The sequence below is a fragment of the Melampsora larici-populina genome (assembly GCF_000204055.1).
Source record: "Melampsora larici-populina 98AG31 unplaced genomic scaffold MELLAscaffold_56, whole genome shotgun sequence".
Lineage (NCBI taxonomy): Eukaryota > Fungi > Basidiomycota > Pucciniomycetes > Pucciniales > Melampsoraceae > Melampsora > Melampsora laricis-populina.
Window position 1 is genome coordinate 579,010 of NW_006768820.1, and position 20,397 is coordinate 599,406.

Here is a 20,397-nt window from a genome sequence, read left to right on the forward strand (position 1 = left end):
ACTATGGACCAGTTGTGTTGGTTGCATTTGATTGAATGCTCAATGGGTCAATAAGCCAAAATTACACATGCTCACTCATTTGACTGCAAGCATTAGGCACCTGGGAGTTGCAAGCCTGTTTATGAGAGAATCCTTTGAAAGCAAAAATATTGTCACCTGGACAGCCTCAAAGTTTGCAAAACTCATGCGATTAGTCGCAAGTCCCTACCCAGGGCACCGATCTCGCGAGGTTAAGAGGGCCCTGCGGTAGATGTGGACTTGTGTTAAGTTAGCTGGAGCCTGGTGTACATATGCGCGCACTGCCACTCTTCGAGATATTTCCTCACGTTCGGTTTTTGACGTGTAAAGCGATTTGCCTTGCGTGAGATACAACAGGATACAACATAAGGTATTGTGAAAAGATTTATAACTATTTATAAAGATCAATCAAATTAGATTAAATCTTACTCAATCTCCTTTCTTGAATCAAATATGAGAAATTTGTTGTGACTGAATAGCTACATACATAAATTCGATCTTGGGCAATCTTGTGTGATCTTGTGTGATGAAGTGTGCTCGGGTGGTGAAAATATCAATGTAGCTGTGATATGGCAGACGAGGGGATATTATAAAAAGGCGACCCCTACGTTTGTCTTTTTGGATTCCTTATCGAATATACTTTACCCAAAATCATCAGAATCTTCTTTTCGTCCACACGACTTTTTGTAGCGAAAATGCGTTTGGTGATATTTTTCTTAGCTATTTTGGTGGCTATGGGATCTATCTTAGCTGCCTCTATTGCGTCAACCGAAGACCTCGATGCTGTAAGTCTTTCACTTATCTGCTTTTGTTCTTCATGTTCATCACACCCTCACACCTCGCGATTTTTCATTCCAGGACCACCATGTCCGTTCACGCCGGGCCCCAAAACCTCATCAAAAAAGGTGAGCTCGTGTGCCTATGCTGCTTGTAACGGTATGACATCCATCGAGATATTGGCTTTCATGCCGAGATCTTCTTTTGGCCCGACGCGTATAACAGGCGGAGTAGTGATGATAAGAAAAAGACGACCGAGACACACAAGAGCAAGAGCAGTGTACGTTATTGTATTTGAGTAGATTCATGAAACCTTTTCATTCTTAAACCTCGTGATCCTCCCTTCCAGCCGACGTTGCAGGCACCAGAACTAGGTAATGGTAATGTTGGTCCAGGCATTGAGGTATCGGGACCAGAGCAAAGGTCATGGTTTGTTTCCTTCCTGATGAATCGATCAAGTGCGATTTCACCGTGCGCTTTGGCTGATCATGACTTTATTCGGCAGATTCTTTTGGAAATTAAACAAAAATGTGGACTTGATAGATACATCTTTCTTTTCTAAATCATCATCTTCATATACAATTAGTTTTCTTTTCTTTTAGTTATACAGATCTTCTTTACACCTTGGTTACATACTTAGGAATCTTTTCTTGTCTCGTCTTTTCTATGTTGATGACTTTCATTTTACCAAACATATCCTGTACTTGATTTCATGTCGGATCAATATTGGTACACCATTTCTTGTCACTATTGCTCTGAGTCTTGAAGGTCTATTGTTGTTTTAGTATGTTTAGCGGCTTTGTTGATTTCACTCTCATTTAGTCTCTTCTGGTATCATCAGTGATTTCGTATCTCTCGTGTTCTCCATCAGCCCACATAGACCCCTCGGGGTCTTGAACCCTTTGTAGGTGAGGTACAATTGAAGGTATTCCTCAGACTGGTTCTCTATGACCACAACTAAAAACTGGACCTTCACTTGACATCGAATTCCAAGAATTATGATGGTCAGTTTGATCTTTGGTGTGAGTGCAAAGTACCCTTTTCTTGTGCTTACTCAAAAACATCAACGACTTGTTCCGCCTGACAAGTAATTTCTCAACATCTGGTGGATAGCTCTAGTCTTAGTCCAGTTTTAGTGCAAGTAGATAAGAAGAGCCTCGCACATACCGCTTTCCTTGTATTTAAAGGAAATCCTTGTTCCGAACCCCAACATCAATCTGGTCGGTGATCCTGCTTTTAAAAGACAAAGTGAGGTAAGTTCAACATGGTCACAACCGGTGTTGACCATCACGATTCCATATCTTTTCTAGTCTTGCATCTTGTACATGGATTTGAAACGCAATCAAATAACTAGAAACCCTTCACCAGTAAGCCTCCTCCATCAGCTCTGGCGGTTTGAAGGCTAGGTTCGAGATAATAATGGCATACGAGATGGTTATCAAACCATCTTCTCCTGTTGCCCCTGTATCAAAATCGTCAGTTGTTGCTTTACCTCGCGTTCACATCACCCCTTTGTATTCTTCACACCCTTCCTTTTGGTTGCTCTCCTCAGTTGGGTTTTTCATTCCCCTCTACCCGTTTTTTTTCCTTCACCCACCCAGCCTTCACTGGCTCTGGGCTCAATTTACCTTGTTCCTGGTCGTCGTCTCTGGATTTATATCAATACCGTACATAGTTTTTGATCACTACTCTAGTCTTATTTTCATATTGCTTCAACTCTGTAGTTTTCTATGATTGATGCACTAGTATTTTACTTGCTTCACTCCAGTCTCCTTTATCATTGTTTTACTTTTTGATTTCCACAAGCTCTAGTTTTTTCATCATTACTCCAGTTCTATGATGGTTCAGCTGTGTGCTTACATTACATCTTACCTTTTATTCATTCTTTGGACTTTGAGCAAGCTTCTGAATCAGCAGGCCCCCTGGGCCCTGAAGAGTTGAAACCGACGCTCAAAGTCACCATCATTGATGTGGTCTCAGCACACCATAACATGATGTCTGGAATAAGTAGTGTACAATTTAAAAAAATAGATCCATATCGTCGATGACCACTTTGTAGAATGGTCTTGAAAAAGAAGTCAGAATTTGAAGTTCGTAAAGAGACGAGTTTGAGTGAGTGAGAAGTGACGTGGAATTGGATTGAAATGAATTAGGTTTTAGAGTGAGGTTAGAATATGCTTATAAGTAGTTTTGACCAATTGAGTGGTTGAAAACTCTGAGAAGTTCATGAATGTGAAATTGCGAAGAAAAAAATCACCGCACTTCAACTCAAAGACAATCGAAAGGAAACATCGGAACACACACCACAACTTTCCTTTGAGTATCTATAAAAAGTGTTAGATATTTTATATATTCATTATCAAAAAATCAATCTAAAATACCATCCTCAACAAAAATCAACATCGTCAACCAAAGTTTATAACTTATCACTCTCAATCAAATCACATCATGGCGTAAGTAAGAGTTCGTTCGATCGATTTACCAATCAATTCAAACTAACCATCTCTTTACTTCTGCTTTCCTTTTGCTTGTTCCTAGTCCTTATACTAAGCCTGAGACCGTACTCAGGGTAGGTCTCTTTTACTCTTATTTTCCTACAATCGATTCAAATCCGCATACTGATTTCACTCTTTTCATCATTCAAAAGCGTTCGGAAGAGCTGCTGTCCGTCAACCAGCCCATGTCGGCACTTGCGTCCATCTCCGAGATCTTCTCATCGAAGCGTTTTCGTCAAACACCTCTCGCTTCCCTTGAGCCGATCATGCTTCGATTCATCGATCTTTGTGTCTTGCTTCGTAAAACCCGTACCGTTAAAGAAGGTTTACACATGTACAAAAATGTGGCACAAAACACGAGTGTAAGCAGTGTCGAAACCGTTATTCAACATTTCATCACCAAATCAAAGGAAAAACTCGTAGAGGCCTTGGCCAAAGTGGATGAGATCGAAGGTCCCTTAGTCAAAGATCAAGAGACCGATACCATCGAACCCAAAGCTTCAGTTGAGGTTGACGATTTAGAAGCAACTGAGACTCCTGAAAGTCTTTTGTTGTCGACTGTCAGTGAAGAAAAATCACGCGATCGTACCTATCGCGAATTGGTCACCCCTTGGTTACGTTCTCTCTGGGAAGCCTATCGAACTGCTTTGGATATCCTACGTAACAATGCTCGTTTGGAGAACGTTTACCAGGTCAGTGCAATTACCATCACATGTCGATCTTTTTGATTAAAATATCATGTTTTCTCTCCTCTATAGCAAATCGCAACCGAGGCTTTCGAGTTTTGTTTGACTCATACCCGTAAAACTGAGTTCCGTCGTCTGGCCGAAACTTTACGCTCGAACTTGACTTCATCCCAAAAGTATGCCAATCAAGCTCATTCCATCAATCTGTCTGATCCGGAAGTTCTTCAACGTCACCTCGATACGCGATTCCACCAGCTTAACACATCAGTCAAACTTGAGCTTTGGCAAGAGTCTTTCCGAACTGCGGAAGATATCAATGGCTTGATCAGCTTGAGCAAAAAAACACCCAAGAACAACGTGATGTGCAGTTTCTATGAGAAGATGATCAAGGTGTTTGGTGTGGGGGAGAGTCATCTGTTCCACGCAGCCGCTTACAACAAGTACTATGCCATTCAAGTCAACTCGTTAGCCGATCAACCAGAAAAGCTCGAGAAACTCGCCAGTCTCGTTTTGCTTTCTGCTTTGGCCGTTCCTATCGTCAACTCTAACGCCCCTGCGAATGAATTGGCTAAGAAAGGTCGCGAGAACGAAGATGACTCGAGCAATCTCAGCAAGAGCAAATCGGGCCGATTGGCCAGCATCCTCGGATTAACTTCTCTTCCAACTCGAACCAACTTAGTCAAAGATACCTTGAATCGAGGTACATTGAAGAGATCTTCTGCTGATCTTCAAGCACTCTATCAGATCTTGGAAGTCGACTTTCATCCTTTGTCAATCACTCGCAAGATTCGTCCTATCCTCCAAAGACTCTCAGAGGATTCCGAGACAGCTCGATATGTTGAGCCTTTGAAAGATGTAGTCATGACCCGCCTATTTCAGCAACTCTCGCAAGTCTATGACTCGATCGAGTTGACTCGAATCATCAAACTCGCCTCATTCGGTAACGCTGAACCTGATAACCTCAATCAGACTCGTATCAAGGTTGAGAAATTCCTCATGGAAGCTTGCAAGCGTGGGGAACTTGAGATCACCTTGGATCATTCCACCGGCTCAATCAAATTTGCTGATCGAATGTTTGAGAATGGGATCAATCAAATGAGCGGAAACTTCTCCATGTCCGATCAACCACCAACGCTTCTAGGACTTTCAACCGATGTACCGCTTGTACCCAGCCAAAGCCAGGCCAACAATCATGTACTCCAGCCCAACTCCGCCAGTCTATTACGGACACACCTTACACGACTGGCTTCAGCTCTGGCGGTATCGTTGAAGCACATCTCGCCTACCTTGTCTGGCGCTACTGATACCACTGCACCTACAAGTGATCATCTCCAACTAGCTAAGACGGCAGCAATTCAAATCCTTCATAGTGAAGGACCAAAACAACGTAAGATGTTATTGAAGCGTAAATTGATCATTGAAGAAAGGAAACGAAAAGTGGAAGAGCAAAGACAGAAACAAGATATGGAAGACGCTAAAGCAAAAGCACTTCGATTGATTCAAATTCAAGAAGAACAACAAATCCGATTACAAAAGCAAAACAAGGAACGTGAAATCAAGAAGATGAAAGATGAAGCTGACAAGATCCGTGCGGCTGAGGCTGAGAAAGTGGCCATTGCTCTTGCTACCCAAGCTGGTTTGAATGTAGATATCAAGGTATGCGTGTTATCTAAATCGATCCTTTATGTGTACTGTGCGCTGATTTGTTTATTCTGCTTGATCAAATAGAACCTCAAGGGCGTTGACACCAACACGATCATCCAAATGGGTGTGGAACAAATCGAAAAGGACAAGAAGGAACTCGCGTCTAAATTGAAGACAGTCAACAAACGACTCGATCATACTGAACGGGCTCTTAGGCGAGAGGAGATCCCATTGTTGGACGAAGATTATCGACTTCAACAAATCCGAGATGAAACTAATGCAAAGAAATTGCAAACCGAATTACTCGAAGGTCTTCGAGCCAAACATGCTAGTGAATTAGAAATCCGGAAGAAACTTGAGACCATGTTACCCGATTTCTTAGCCTTCAAAGAGAGCGTAGCCAACAAACGTGGACATGATTACAAAAAAGCTGAAGAACAAGCTAGGGTGAAGATTGAGAAAGCCAAGGCTGAAAGAAGAAGAGAAAAGATTCAAGAATTGAAGGCAGCCAAGGCTAGAGCTAGAGAAGAGGAAAGATCAAGAATCGAAAGAGAAGAAGCTGAACGAGTGAGAGCTGAGGAAGAAGCTAAATTAGAAGAAGAACGTAGATTGAAACAAATTGAGATTGAAGAGGAAGAAAGAGTCTTTAAGGCTAAAGCTGAAGCTAAGGCTAAAGCCGATCGAGAACAGCGTGAGCGTGAGAGAGCTGCTACAGCTGAGGTTCGTCAATTCTTCGCTTTCGTTGACAATCCACCAGTTTATTCTGAATTGGATTCACCTCCTTTTATTTTTAGATGGTTGCCAAACAAGCTGCTCGTGAAGAGGAAGCGCTCGCTCGTAGAGAAGCTAGAAAGCTTGCTGATAGAAGTGTTTCAACTCCTGTTACACAGTAAGTGATTCATAATACAGTCCATTCAAAACTCGACCGATTTCATCTGATTTCTCTCTTTTCCTTAGATCCCCAGGTTCCACGACCCCAGCCAGTGGTGGCGTATGGCGTCGAACAGCTGTAGCAGCTGAAGCAGGATCCACACCACCACTTCCATCATCTAATCCACCTACACAGCCTGTGACAGTTGGACTAGAACGGACCACTTCCAAGACAGGTGAAGTGAGACCACAAAACTTGGCAGGTTTAGCTAAACCAGGAGGATGGAGAGCTAGATCGATAGCAACCGGTACGAGTGGAGAAAGTTCACCTACTATTGGATTAAGTAGACCTAGTTCTGGGATTGGAGCCAAAAGAAGTACAACGACTCCGATGCAAAGTCCCCAATTGAATGGATCACCTGGAGGTAAAAAAGGTAAATTTGATTTGATTTACTTGTGACTTTTTTTATCTTGATACTGATCATATTGGTTTGAATGTATTTTTAGATGATGGAGAATGGAATGAAGTGGTCAAACCTGCTTCTTATAGACCACCACAATCTCGTACGAATACGAGTGGTGGTGGTGGATTAAATCATAATCGAACCACTTCTGGTAGAGGTGGAACTGGATCTGGATCTGGAGGTAGATGGTAAAATCTCCAAAGCAAAAAAAACTAGAAACGAAAAAAAATCAAAATTAAAAAATTAAACGATGAAAAAATGTTACCTACGTTTCGTTTTTATAGATGATGTAACTTTTTTTTCTTCGCTTGAGAAAGGAGGAGTAGTAGTCATGAAGAAAGTTTGAAATGTGTGTCTCTTTGCTTTGTGGGCTTTGTTGGATGGGATTTCTTCTTTTTCTCTTCCTTTTTTTTATGTTATGAAAGTTTTTTCTCTTTGGGTTTAAAACTTTCATCACTGTTTTGTGTGTGTGTTTGATGCTTGAATCATGTCCACGCCTTTTTTTTGATGAAAAAGAAAAAATTATTGGTTATTTGAATTTTTTTGGTTGGGTTTGGGGTTTGAGAATCATGAGTGTTAGAGAGAAATGTTTGAGTTTTTTCTTTTGACTTGAGATTGAGGAGTAGCTATTTCATTCGGTTTATCTTACGTGGGTTTGGTGTACAAATATATTCCGAGTGAGTTATTGTCATATATGAGTATGAGGTCTCCTTTTGATTCTTTAGCTTGGGTTTGGGAGTTTGTTGGTGACAATAAATCTCATTCGACTCAATTACCTACTTTCTTAGAAATTTCGAAAGAATTAAAATGAATGAAGGTCACAGGATACAAAAAAAAATGGCACGTCGTTCAAGTAAACTGTTCACAGCGGTCAAGATGTTCTTCAAGAAGTTAAATATATGAAACTGATAAAGATGAGAACATTCTCATTCTATACATCTAATACTTTGAGAAATTTATCAATCTATGTATTGCAGTCAAACCAGATATTGTTACCAGACAGCACTGATTAAATTTAGTGGTTCATTTATAAAAAAAGTGCACTTAAGATCAAACAGAAAGCTCAATGAACCATCGAATAAAATCCCTATCAATTGAACATATTAGGTCCTGATGATTCTGTATGGGCCAAGTGTACCGACAGAAAAGCTGAGATGTCCGAGTTGGTCCAAGGAGCCAGATTTAAGAACGCAGCACTGTTGTGCATCATAATTCCTGGTAGGGAAACCTGCGTGGGTTCGAACCCCACTCCCAGCATTCTTTTTTGCCTTTGGACCCACGCCTACCAGGAATTATGATGCACTCCCAGCATCATTTTTTGCCTTGTTTTCTGGGTGGAGCGGATGTGAAATTGCTTGACATGCGAAAAGCACCGCTGAGATGTCCGAGTTGGTCCAAGGGGGCAGATTTAAGTAACTTTTTTGAATGGGGTAGGACAAAAGGAAGTGATGATCCCAATCAAGAGTTGTGATAATGCAGACGTGAACTGATGTTGAAACATTGGTTTGAGTAGATGCATGCAATTATCAAAAGTTTGTCACCAATTTGGATAATACGGGTGTGTAAAAGTATACTGTTTCCCAGTTCAGATTCATAGAAAGACTTATATGGATCATTCCTTGCCAAAAGGTGTTTGACGAGAGAAAATAGAATGTCTTTGTATTTGCTCCAGTAGGAGGTTCTGAGCTGTCTGATTTATTTTAATGACAATGATGGGTGTTCACTTCAATCGCAGTGTTCATTTTCAGGCCGCATGCTTGTTGAATCCATATCCAGTTCACATTTGATGAATCTTTGATATATTCCCATTCAATGTTGGGTTTTTTGGAATGCTTACCAATGGGTTGGATTGGATTCAAGGTTTTTTTCGTGTCTGAATAGAAATGTAGTAAAAATTCAAGGCTGCATGAAATTTGTTCATTATAAAGTTTGACCAGCTTTTAATGAACATTTTTTTTTCCGAATGACATGAAGTATTCCCAACACCACTCATCAAAAGATACAGTGGTTTGTGATTTGGTTCCGAAGCCAAAGCTCTTCATTTACGTGATGTTGTGTTTGAATGGATGATGTCGGTGGAGTTCATTGCAATTGGCTGCATTGCATTCGTATCATTTCTTCTCTGTGCACCCGGTCATCACAAAGCATTTTGTGGGTGAGACGCTAGACTTTCATCACCTTTCCATCGTTTCTGGAAATAGACCAATGACTCGTATTGTTGATGTTGATCAAACAAAACATGATCATTTTCCAAGGTCTGAGCTTCATGCCACCGGTGATTTCTTTATGAATTTTAGCCATCTCTACGCTGCCGTTATTTGCAGGACCATCATTTGAGTCCGAATCATGCGCTAAAAAGTCAAAACTTCACCGTGCACAATGGAAAGATTCATGCGCGTATTGATGGAAGCAACCGGTGAAGGTCGTGCAATTATCTCCTCGAGCACTCAAAAGCACCTCTCCCTGGCGAGAAAGGATAACACACTCATCCTTCATACCTCACACTTTGGCTTGTGCACCTTTCTTACAATCTTCTTGCTAAACATTTTTTCGCTCTTACTCTTGCGCTCTCATACCTAACCACTTCCTCCAATCTCTACTCTCAGCAACGCTTTGAAAACTTTTTCCGCGCTAATTCATCCCTTAAGCCCTGAAAGCGTACCTCTCATCTCTATCGTCAGCTGGAAGTTTACCGCTCAAAGATGTCTTTCAATGCACAATTTGACCCGAACATGTTCCTTGAACCCCAGTACCACCAACCGTAAGTCATCCGTCCCTTCTTAATCCATTTTCACTTCCGCCAGTCTTTGTAACACATCCAATGAGGTCGTTTCAAGGTATTAACATATTTTCTTCTTTCTTTTGGTTCTCAGTATTTTTAGTGGGGTCCCTGATCATACGCAGTCTCAGCGTTCATCCATTGGAACTCAAGGTTCATCAGAGTTGCACAACTTGAATTATATCCCTTCGCCAGACTATGTGCTAGCTTCGCCATCTGGAGCTATCTACCATAACCAGCCAAGTCAACTCGATTTGGGACCCGAAACTTCTGAGGATCTCTTGACCTCTGAGGCCTGGTCGAATATTTTTAGATCAATCGGCTTCGATGCATCAGAGCTTATGGACAGCTCTGTTCCAAATTTAAATAATTACGTTGATCCTCTAGAAGTCGGGCAGTCTAATCCCCTCGTAGTCGAAGATGACTTGAACACAAGCGCCTCCTCGACCGACCAAGTTAAATCTGGCCCTGCGAGCGGAAAACGTAAAAGGTCTGCGAGCTTCGAAAGCGCCCACGAAAGCTCGCCAGACTCTTCGGATTCAGATGCTTGTAAGATTTTCGAATGCGTGCTAGATCCTGACTGCTTTGAGAAATTCAGTCGTGTTGAACACCTGGCTAGACATGAGAGGTTTGTTATACATCATTTTTCGCTTTATAATTTTCGTGCTACAAGAGTTCTGATTATATTTGATCATCTTTCATAGGAAACATACAAAGGAGAAACCATTTGAATGTCACTGCCTCAAGGCGTTCACGCGCTTAGATAACTGGCGGTGAGAAATATTTAGCTACTTGTGATGTCAGTTTTTTTCGTTACTGATGAAGTATCCATTCCTTTCTTTATAGGCAACATAAGAATTCCGTTCACAGACATCTTGTTGGGGAAAATGCTAAGACGGAAAAAAATCTAGTTGAAGTCCAAAAAGAGATGAGAAGGTCAAACAAATTGAGGAAAGCATCGATCATGGCAGCAACAAAACAAGCGAAACTGGCTACTGTCAAACAAGCTGAAAGCAAGCCCAAAGCCAAGAAGCCCTCATTGTCACCACCCTTCCTCAGCGGTCCATCGACAGCACGGTATGCAGCAGAGGCCCCCATTGGACTTCAATCGACTCCTTTGGTATCATCGGTTCTAGGAGAAAATGAAGCATCGACTTTCAACAATTCGGCTATCACCTTTGATTTGTCTAGTATCTTCACCGGGTCTACCATGCCATCTTCCGATATTGGATTTAGAAACTCGGGATACACACCCCATCACTCCAACTGTTCATCTCTGAGTGAATTCTCTACTAGTCCATTCACAGCTCCGATGAATATAAGGCGTGTGATCCCTTTTGGTGACATGTCTCAATCCGCTTCAACTTTGACTCCTCAATTTTCCAATCTTCAAGCTTTATTAGAACCATTCCCTTTCTTTTCAGATGTGCAAGGGCCTGCTTCGTTTCATCGAATGGGTCAACCTTTTACATCTAACAGTTCTATGATGCCTCTTACTGACGTATCATCTTACCAATCAAACTCAATCCCTGTACTTCTTAGTCATTATCATCCTGTTGAATATAATCCTTATGATACACCAAGCTTGAATACTTCACTTTATCCTTTATCTGCATCTACTTATCCTAGTTTACCTCTAAATGATCTTTATCCCTGGTCTTATTTGTAAACCTTTCTCTCTGTAGTATTAGTGGGTTTGAAATCATTGTATTGTTTGTATGTTTGAGAATCGACTTCTTTCTGGTCATCGATCAAAAAAGGCGATCATTGTATCTCTCTGTTTTTCTTGTATCTTGAAGTTAACAAATCTCTTGTATCACCTTTCAAAATCCAATCCAAACACATCCTTGTGCTGGCTTCTATTTACTGCGAGACATTTTGCATCTCATTTGATTGTCTCTTATAGCTGAGTTCCTGGAACTTTATAATAAACATCTCATATTTGTGTCCCATGGATTGTTCCAAAAAATGCCCAGTGAGGAAACAAGTTCGCCATATGCAGTACCCAGTTCCACTTGCTCCTAGACGGAATCCCATTAAGACTACAATATTGTTCATGTTCTTTGATCAATATGTCTATCTAGCAATCTGATTCCAGCGAGACTTTCTCGATCAATCAAACAGATAACCTCACACATGCATCTTTGCTGTATATCCTACAAACAGTCATGGTTAATAACATCATGGCTTGCTTTTTGCCCTGCCGATGCATTTCGAGTCTCTTTTCTTGTAATTTCCTCACACGTCAGGTGAAGATGATGCGCGCGGTGTGTAATGCCGAGCCCTAGTAGTGGGTCTGACCAGTTGTTGCTTCATAGCTGGTGAACCCATCGTCCTGAAATAATCTTCCGCCCACGTCACGGACTCATTCGATCCAGCTTTTGGTTCGCTATAGTCAGTTTGACTCTAGTTCGTATATGAGGGATTGAATCAGACTTGAAGGATTGACTTTGGTTTCGGAAGCACCTTCGGAAGGTCGTATTCATGAAACAATCCCAAACAGCGATGGGTAAAATGTCTTCCGATAATCTCAAGAGCACCAAGTAGACGGCAAGTCCACAATAACCAGGTGAAGTGTCGATCAATGGGCGACCGAAATCATCATTTTGCCGTTCCAAAACCAGGATTAGACTTTGAACCCAATCCAATGTCGCACCAATTTTATCAGCAGAAACAATGTGTCACGTTTTCCATAGTCGAATACTCAAATAACTCATGGTTAAATAGTAAATTCGCCGCTATCTTCACCCAAGCTCGATGGTGTTCTGCACGAGATGTTAAACCCACTCACGGTCTACACGGTGGCCTTTGAGATGTAAAGAGCAAGGGAATAAACGACCCGGCCAATGGACTCACTTGTCGTATGCGCGACTTCTCAAACCTTCGGCCGAGACATGTGATTTGTGATCTCAGTGTTTGAACTCTCACTCACCATCGACTTTAGGCAGGGTGTGCGCGTGTCTCGGCTGAGGGACTCTGTTGAGATGACACTACCCCGGGAGTACTATAATATCATGATGACAACTCTATGGATCTACAACCCTTGTAACATACATGCCGACCTGCTTGAAACCAATCTTAACATCGTTTTCAGTCTAAAAGTTAACTTGTACGCTTAATCTATGGTCAATGATGAGACTTCATCGAGAACACCAGTGTTCATGAAGTCGACAGGCTATATGAAGGGTCGTCTTTTTGCGACAATCCCGACTAAACAATAGCTTATTTGGCTTGACCATTGACCATTGGAAGTCAGCTTTTTAGAGCTTTGATCTTCAAAATTATAATTACCTTCCTTCATTCCTTCTTTAATCAATCAATAAATTAATCAATAAATTAATCAATAAATTTTTCACACACTCATTTTACATCATGCATTTACAACTTACACTCATTGCTCTGGCGTTTAGATATTCCTTTACATCAGTTCTCTCCTTGCCTACCAATGGTATCGAATCATCTCCTCAAACTCATCTCAGTCAATCTATTCATAGGCGAACGGTAGATCCCCTTGAGATTTCTCACATAAGAGAGGAAACAAGCGCAGAACTCCTTCCATCAATCTTTAGTGCTGACGGGGTTGTATCCTACAAAGGCTCATTCAACCCGCGCCCTCGTGTATTCACTTTCAGAAATGGAGAACCGATTTCTTACGATATCCCCTCAAAAAAAATGAACGCAGCAACTGAACAACGTCAGTTTCGAGATGAAGTATCTGAACAGAAATCCGCCCCTGACAAGAAGATCGACACCAAGACGAGATTACAAGTCTATTCGGAAGAATGGGTGGCCCAAAAGCTTGCACCTGAGGCAATGATCCGATTTGGAGAAGCCTTAAGAATCAACAACAATGAAGTATATCCTCTGACAGCACAATCATTTGATGTTTTAAAAGCCTTACCCTCCGACTTAGGCTGGGATGAACAACAAGCGAAACAAAAAACGGCTAATGTGCTTGAGTGGTACCGAACGAACAAAGTGGCTTCATTAGCTCATGAACAGCAAGAGATCTTGGACTTCAACCTTGCAATTGCGAATTTAGATCATCGACCTTGGTGGACCGAAGATGATATGCAAGCTTGGCAAACTACCAATATGCCTTGGAAAACCATCACTCAAGTCGGTAGCATATTAGAGCGTAAAGTAGAAGATTCTATGTCACCAGAAGAACTCAATAATGTTAGAAATGAAATCCTAACCGTCCTCGATAACTTTGCCGCTCACAACGATATTGAAGAAGAAATTGAAGGTACCGATAGTCAATCTCGTGGAGCGATAGCTGTTGCACTCAAACAAGTTACCGGAGCAAACAAAGCTTCTAAATCAAAAACAATTTACCCTGAATTTGATCAAAAACTTAAATTGATCGGACCCCAACCTGATGAGATTAAAGAAATCAAGATCTTTTTAAAAAATCAGAATAGTGGTCTGCTTCATTTAAATAAAAAGTTTCGAGTTTTAGTTCATATGCAATTACTTCTTAATGGAATTCCTTATGATATTGCAGAGAAATATGCAAAGGCTTATAAGACCGTTAGTGCTGCTTATTTGAGTCTCGCTACGGGTGGTATGGACATGCTTTCAGCAATGAAAGAAATCCTGCCGAGAGATGGGGGAGGGAAAATATATCATATGGCTACCTACAACGCTTTAAAGAGTTTTTTCGCAGACATTTATGGTCCAATGAATGTGGCCGTCGTAAATGGAAAAGCTTCTAAGCTGTTGCGTCTCAATGAGAAGATAATAAAATATCATATCACTTGGATGCCCCCGTTAGGGCTGTAATCTCAGAACTGGCCTTTGCAAGCTCAACGACCTCAAGAGTTTATCTGTAAGTGTGAATTTGCTTTGCGATCAATGTCGTCGAATCAATTGTATAACAAAACGTTGACCATATTCTCTTCTTCGCAATTCTACAACAGCAGATAAAACCAACAAGAATTGGCAACTGTTGACACACTCAAAAGCGACCATTCATAATCCCAAAATTTCTGTCTCGCTATCACAATCAGTACTTTGGAAATCATGAGATTAGAATTGTTCCCTAGTTGCTGTTCTTTTTTTGTTCCATTCTTTTTGTCGCATCATGGCACCAATATTGTCTTTGTCAAACACCCCAAATTGAACATACATAATTTTAAACTCTTTTATTCATTTTGAAAACATGACCTTGCATTTATTAAAATAAAGACTAGCCTGTACTTTCGCCAGACAAATTGCTGCATATATTGCGTTGCCCATGAGTCTATTGTCTTTGCTAGAAATATATGCATCTCATCAATACGCGAGTTTGAGATTGAACTCACCTACCAAGGCACGATTAGGTGAAGTACAGTCCATGGGTGAAACTCTGAAGGGAGGGCGTGAAAGGGGGATGAGAGAGGGGCTGACTGTCACAAGGAGTGAAAGGCGGAGCAGTCCCATCTGGCAACGGAAGAAATTCCAATTTCCAAAAGTCTGAATATTCTGATACAGAAAACTCAGACCATCAATTTCCCCCTCTTCATCACCCATCACCACTCCAAGTGTTAGCACCGCATATTCATGATCTATTACAGTCGTTTGCAAAAAGCTTGCCGCAAATTCCCCGCCAAATTGCTCGAGTTTTGCGGGCAAATTTGGGCAAGCTTTTTGAAAACGACTGTATCTAGTTTTAGTTTTGGCAACCGCCCACCCACCCAGCTGAGTAATTGCGCCGAGACTTTTCCAGCACCCGAGTTTTTCTGCAACACACAAAAAGTATCGGGTGAGCGCTTTGCTTCCCCAAACCATGCTTATGATTGTCATGATATCAGACAAGAGTAAGCAGGTAGGTGGTTTACAAGATAACTACATACAGCCGTTGTGACAAATAATGGTTTTTTTTTTCTCCTTCTTTACTTCCAGATTTTACTCGCTTTTTGACTTGTGGAAAAACAGGTAAAAACAGGTTTTTTTTTACTTGTCCAGTGGGAAACTGTCATCATTAATTGACAGTGTCCCACATATTCTATGCAAAGATCTACCCTACACTTCCAGTATCCGCAGGAGTTACTGGAGATAACCCAGCCGGTGGTGGATATTCTGGTAGGTTGCGAATATCCTCGTACACAGAGACATCTCCAAAATCTGTCCCGGGTTTTGTTTCTTTCTACCTCGACTTCGCTGCCTGAATAGGCCCAACTTCTTCCCAAAATGCCCCCGGTGAATTTGTTTAATTTTTCAGCCTCTCATACATGTCGCCAAGCTCATAGGATTGATGTTCAGGTTCGAATCGCCCATCACAGCCCGGAGGTCAAGCTCTCTGTGGTTCGAATGGCCCTCAGCGGGGTTCGGTTCCAGGATATCTCAAGAACACTTGGTATAACCTTGGCCCTTACCTCTGTACGCCGCTGGGTCAAGCTCTACAAGGAAACCCGCGCAGTTGTTACAAATCCAAACGATCACATGGCCCGTGGCGCACCTTTGGTCTTAGGAGGTCCCGAAAGGCTCTTTGTGTTGGATAGCCTTCGCCTGGATCCAACATTATACCTGGACGAGCTTCAAAGCAAGATTATGGACCGATTTAATCAACACGTTTCCATCAAGACCCTTTCTACCGAGCTACGTGATCGATTGTGTTGGACACGGAAGAAAGCACGCACGGTTCATCCAAACCAAAGTTTGGCCGCGCGAGGTGCCTACATGGCGAGAGTCCTCGACATTGACCCTGGTTGCCTCGTCTTTGCCGGTAAGTGCCATCATTCCGCTCGATGTTGGTTCTTATTCTATGTATTGATATTGAGAATACGCTGTTATGACCCTAGACGAAACTGCGATCTCCAAACGGCGTTTGTTTAGAGAATACGCACGTGCTCCAATTGGAGAACGAACCCCCCGCCTCCCTCGACCCACTCAAGCCGGGCGATGGTCAGCGTTACCTGCCATCTCGCTTGATGGCTTACTGGCTATTACCATCAAGCGAGGTGGTTATTCTCGCTTGGACTTTGAGGCGTTCTTGGAGAACGAGTTGGTGAGTCCACATGTTTTCTTTCTTACATCCATCATCTCGTCTTTTCGAGTATGGCTGCTAATGTACTTTACCCTACATATAGTTACCGGCCATGAATCCATGGCCGGCGCGGAATTCTGTGCTCGTGTTAGACAACACGCCTATCCATCACGGCGGCATGGTTGCAGAATTGTGCCGAGCTCGAGGTGTCAGGGTGCTTTACTTACCTGCGTATAGCCCGGACCTCAACCCTATTGAGAAGGGGTTTTCGCCGGTGAAAGCGAATCTGAGGCGAAGCCAGGGGCTTCAGGGTGCGATAGATGCCAATGGGGAGCGGGCCGTCGTTTGGGTCACCATGATGGAGGTTTTCACGGATGAACTTTGCGATAAGTTGTTCAAGGGGAGCGGCTATATGTAGCCCGATGGACACCCGGAGATGTTCCTGGTTTTTCTTTCAAAGTCTTTCAGTTTCGTATATGAAAAGCAATCATAACTTTTTCTTGATCGATACCAATCGATGTCCTGAGAACCGGAGTGAAAAGGAGTCATCGCAAGTTTGCGAACGACCCTTGACTTTCACGAGAGTCATGAGTCTTGGGCAATTCATGAAAAACAGATGTTTCGAATGAAGGATGACTCAGCCTTCGTGAAAGATTGACCATTCTTATTGGGTCAATCTTTCTCGGTCAATATCCACAAGGAAATATTGACCTTGAAAGAGTGAACTTGGGTGTAAGATGCTGACTCGGTCCAGATGTCACTCTTATGATGTCAATTAATACTATCGACATCATAAGGGTGAGGTGGGTATCATGTATTGATCGTTTCACTGGGCATTTAAGGACTCCAAAACTTTCCCATTGAGCACCTGGAATATTTTGAAGAGTCGGTTAAGTTTGAATCAAATTGGCCATATTTCAAAGTTGCAAACAACAAACTATCAAAGTTGAAGTAGACATATCAGACTGCACAAGACACGGAACAAAGAGGAAACAACGTAGACAAGTCACAAGTTTGGAGACGGGTGGTTAGACACATGTAAGACCACTTTGGATTTTCATGGAAAAAAGATTGGAACAGTACATCGTAAACGATAGCATTTACGAGTCATTTTGAATTTGGAAACAATCCGTCTCACTCGGCGGGGGTTGAAGATTCTTGCTGGGCATGAGCCTCCGCGGCAGAAGTGAGGAGGCGTTGAGCCATGTAGAATGGCATCCCATGGCCAGTCAGGACATTAGCTGTCATTTGGACGCTGGGGACCAGGTCGGTCCAGGACACCACATTAGCCTTACGGAGGATCTTACGAGTGGCAAGATCGTTGCGAGGGACTTCGCAAGCAGAGAGAAAGTCGTCCAAAAGTGTCGAATGGGTCACCACGTACTCGACATCAGAGTCGGAAGCGTATACAACCGTTTCGGGGACATCCTCGTCAGTGAGGAGCGAGATAGGCTTGGTGGCAAGATCACCCAAGGCTGTGAAAATAAAATCAATTTCAAAATTGAAATTGGAAAAAAACGTAATATGCTCACAAGATTCCTGCTTGATCTTCTTGATGGAGGTCACGCTGGTTAGAGAAGATGACGTGCGTTCCAGCGCACGTTTGGAGCCGGAAGGACTTTCCGATTCTATCTTGACCTTGACATCGCCGGCAGGAGGGTTCGCGAAGAAGTTGCGATGCTTGGCTTGGGAGCTTGAAGCTTGGGCCGCAGGCATGGCAACCAGGTAGCGTTTCTTCACTCGATTGTCGACATTGGTGGCCAGATGATTCATCTGGTTTTTGGCCATCTCCTTCTTGTACTCGGTAGTACTAGGAGGGATCGCCCGTGTGGTGTAACCATCGCGCTGGTGGTCATCATCGTAGTTAGCCCGGGAGAAGAGAAGGAAAACAAGGAGGAGAAAAAAAAAACTTACAATCGCTCTGGCCCATATGAAGGCACACCGATGCGAAAAGCGATAAAAGAAAGTTGGATCCCAAGGTGCCGTCAAGATCGCGCCATCCCCACCAAGAGCTCTTTCAAGGTGATCTTGGTAGATACTAGCCGCCTCAAGCTCTAAATCTTTGGCCGCTTGGACCGCCTGGTTGAGCCAATGAAACGCGAAAGATGAGCATGCAAGACCTAAACCACGCGATGAACCATATCACGCTCACCGCGGTTTCCTCTTTGGCCTCGGCGAGCTCCTCCTTCGAAGCGGCTAGGGCTCCTTCAATCGAGTTCGGGTCCACAGTTCCTTTGATGAACGCCACCGCACTAGTAGCCTACGTAGCGAAAACAACCGTAAATCGATCAGATACCACACGAATCAAAGAAACACATACCATTCTTTGAGGAGATGGTAAAGAGAAAAGTACACACCTGGGCAGTCTTCTTAGCCTTAACTTGAGGTTTCTCCAACACAATGTTCACGGTACCTTTCAAGCTACGGCTCTTTCCCAGATTGTTGAAAAAGTCTTGATAATTCTTGTAATCGGTCAATTTGGTTTTCTTTGAACCAACAGTTGCATTCCAGGTCAACAACGGTGCCAACGCGCTTTCAAGAACGACCTTCTTGATTCCGGGGAAGTACAGGTCGCAAACGTTGCCAACTAAGTCTTTGAACTCTTTCAAGGATTTTCCGTACATGAAGACCTTGGAGTCTAAGACCAGTCCGTCATTGAAGTCGGAGGAATCGATGACGGTGAACTGAGGGGTTGGAGGTGGCTTCTTCCTCCCGGTGGTCACTTTTGCAGGAGTCGGTTTGGCCATGCCAGGTGCGACATCGACAATGTCGTTCGTGTGGATTTTGAAGCCCACCGCAATCGTAAACGATTGACTTTCTTCCATCAATCGACAAGATTTGGTTCCTTGGCGCCAGAGGCGCGCGAGCGTAGGATGACGCGCTGGGGCATCGTCCCCTTCCGTGATCAAAAAAGGCGGATCAAACACTGCAGGAGATCAATATCAGCTGGATGAGTAAGTGAGAAATACAGAATAGAGAAACTCGCCTTCATCGGGATTCTCATCCTCATGGATCAAATTTTGAATAGGTTCGAGTGGCATTTCTGGTAAAGATGTTTGAAGAATCAGCGTGTTATCAAACGGAACAAGGTGGGAACACTGACTGATATGACTTTTGAATTGAACGGATGTAGTCAACAGAGGTTTGACAATATCGATGATTGGCCTAATATGATGAATCACACTGAAACAATGAAACAAGACTGGTGTGAGTCGATCTGCTTAAAAACCAGTGAAAAGGATGGAGAAACCGAAGGAAGACATGTACCAAGGTGAATAGGAGACCAAAACCGGGAATGAAAGAAACGGAGGGGTATGAGATGAGTTCTTGGTTATATTCGTCGAGATCAATGGGATCCAAGAAAAAATTGAATCATCGCAGTTCCACCGGCCATGCCTCCATCCGGCCGGGGAGTTCATCACGAGTGCTGCAGTGGGTGTCGAAGTCGTGAGTGTCGAACGATGGATTGGCGATTAAGGTAATCAGGTCGAAAGATTGATGGGAAGAGTAAATCGACAATCCCGCCCACTGGTCAGTCCGACAGTGGCCAAAAACGAGTTGTCAGAAACCGGGTAAAATCTGGGAGTCAAAAAAAAAAAAAAAAACCATTATTTGTCACAACGGCTGTACATGACCATGACTTGTGATTTAACATACACCCGTGACAATACCCCCCCTGAGTAGAATGGATCTA

The 20,397-nt window shown here is 42.8% G+C and overlaps 4 protein-coding genes and 1 pseudogene across 5 annotated transcripts; 4 read left to right on the forward strand and 1 right to left on the reverse strand.

Annotated features, from left to right (window-relative positions):
* Positions 1–543: 543 nt before the first annotated feature.
* MELLADRAFT_123904 lies at positions 544–1,670 on the forward strand (annotated as a pseudogene; the record flags this gene model as incomplete). The annotated part of the gene is made up of 5 exons: positions 544–803; positions 877–923; positions 1,021–1,075; positions 1,145–1,224; positions 1,301–1,670. Coding segments are annotated over 5 exons (276 nt in total), but the record flags the coding sequence as incomplete, so codon positions are not given.
* Positions 1,671–3,243: 1,573 nt separating this feature from the next.
* Positions 3,244–7,146, forward strand: MELLADRAFT_118000 (uncharacterized protein; the record flags this gene model as incomplete). Its single annotated transcript, XM_007416026.1, has 9 exons — positions 3,244–3,248; positions 3,334–3,364; positions 3,443–3,982; positions 4,049–5,363; positions 5,487–5,632; positions 5,705–6,340; positions 6,415–6,509; positions 6,578–6,924; positions 6,998–7,146. The coding sequence occupies 9 exons, from the start codon at positions 3,244–3,246 to the stop codon at positions 7,144–7,146; spliced, it is 3,264 nt and encodes a 1,087-aa protein (XP_007416088.1).
* Positions 7,147–11,009: 3,863 nt separating this feature from the next.
* MELLADRAFT_73151 (uncharacterized protein) lies at positions 11,010–11,688 on the forward strand (the record flags this gene model as incomplete). Its single annotated transcript, XM_007416027.1, has 1 exon — positions 11,010–11,688. One exon carries the CDS (start codon positions 11,046–11,048, stop codon positions 11,400–11,402), a length of 357 nt encoding a protein of 118 aa, XP_007416089.1.
* Positions 11,689–13,105: 1,417 nt separating this feature from the next.
* MELLADRAFT_67692 (uncharacterized protein) lies at positions 13,106–14,518 on the forward strand (the record flags this gene model as incomplete). Its single annotated transcript, XM_007416028.1, has 1 exon — positions 13,106–14,518. The coding sequence occupies one exon, from the start codon at positions 13,106–13,108 to the stop codon at positions 14,516–14,518; it is 1,413 nt and encodes a 470-aa protein (XP_007416090.1).
* A 3,319-nt stretch (positions 14,519–17,837) lies between these two features.
* On the reverse strand, positions 17,838–19,528 carry MELLADRAFT_67693 (uncharacterized protein; the record flags this gene model as incomplete). Its single annotated transcript, XM_007416030.1, has 4 exons — positions 17,838–18,178; positions 18,236–18,548; positions 18,856–18,963; positions 19,061–19,528. The coding sequence occupies 4 exons, from the start codon at positions 19,526–19,528 to the stop codon at positions 17,838–17,840; spliced, it is 1,230 nt and encodes a 409-aa protein (XP_007416092.1).
* Positions 19,529–20,397: the final 869 nt, after the last annotated feature.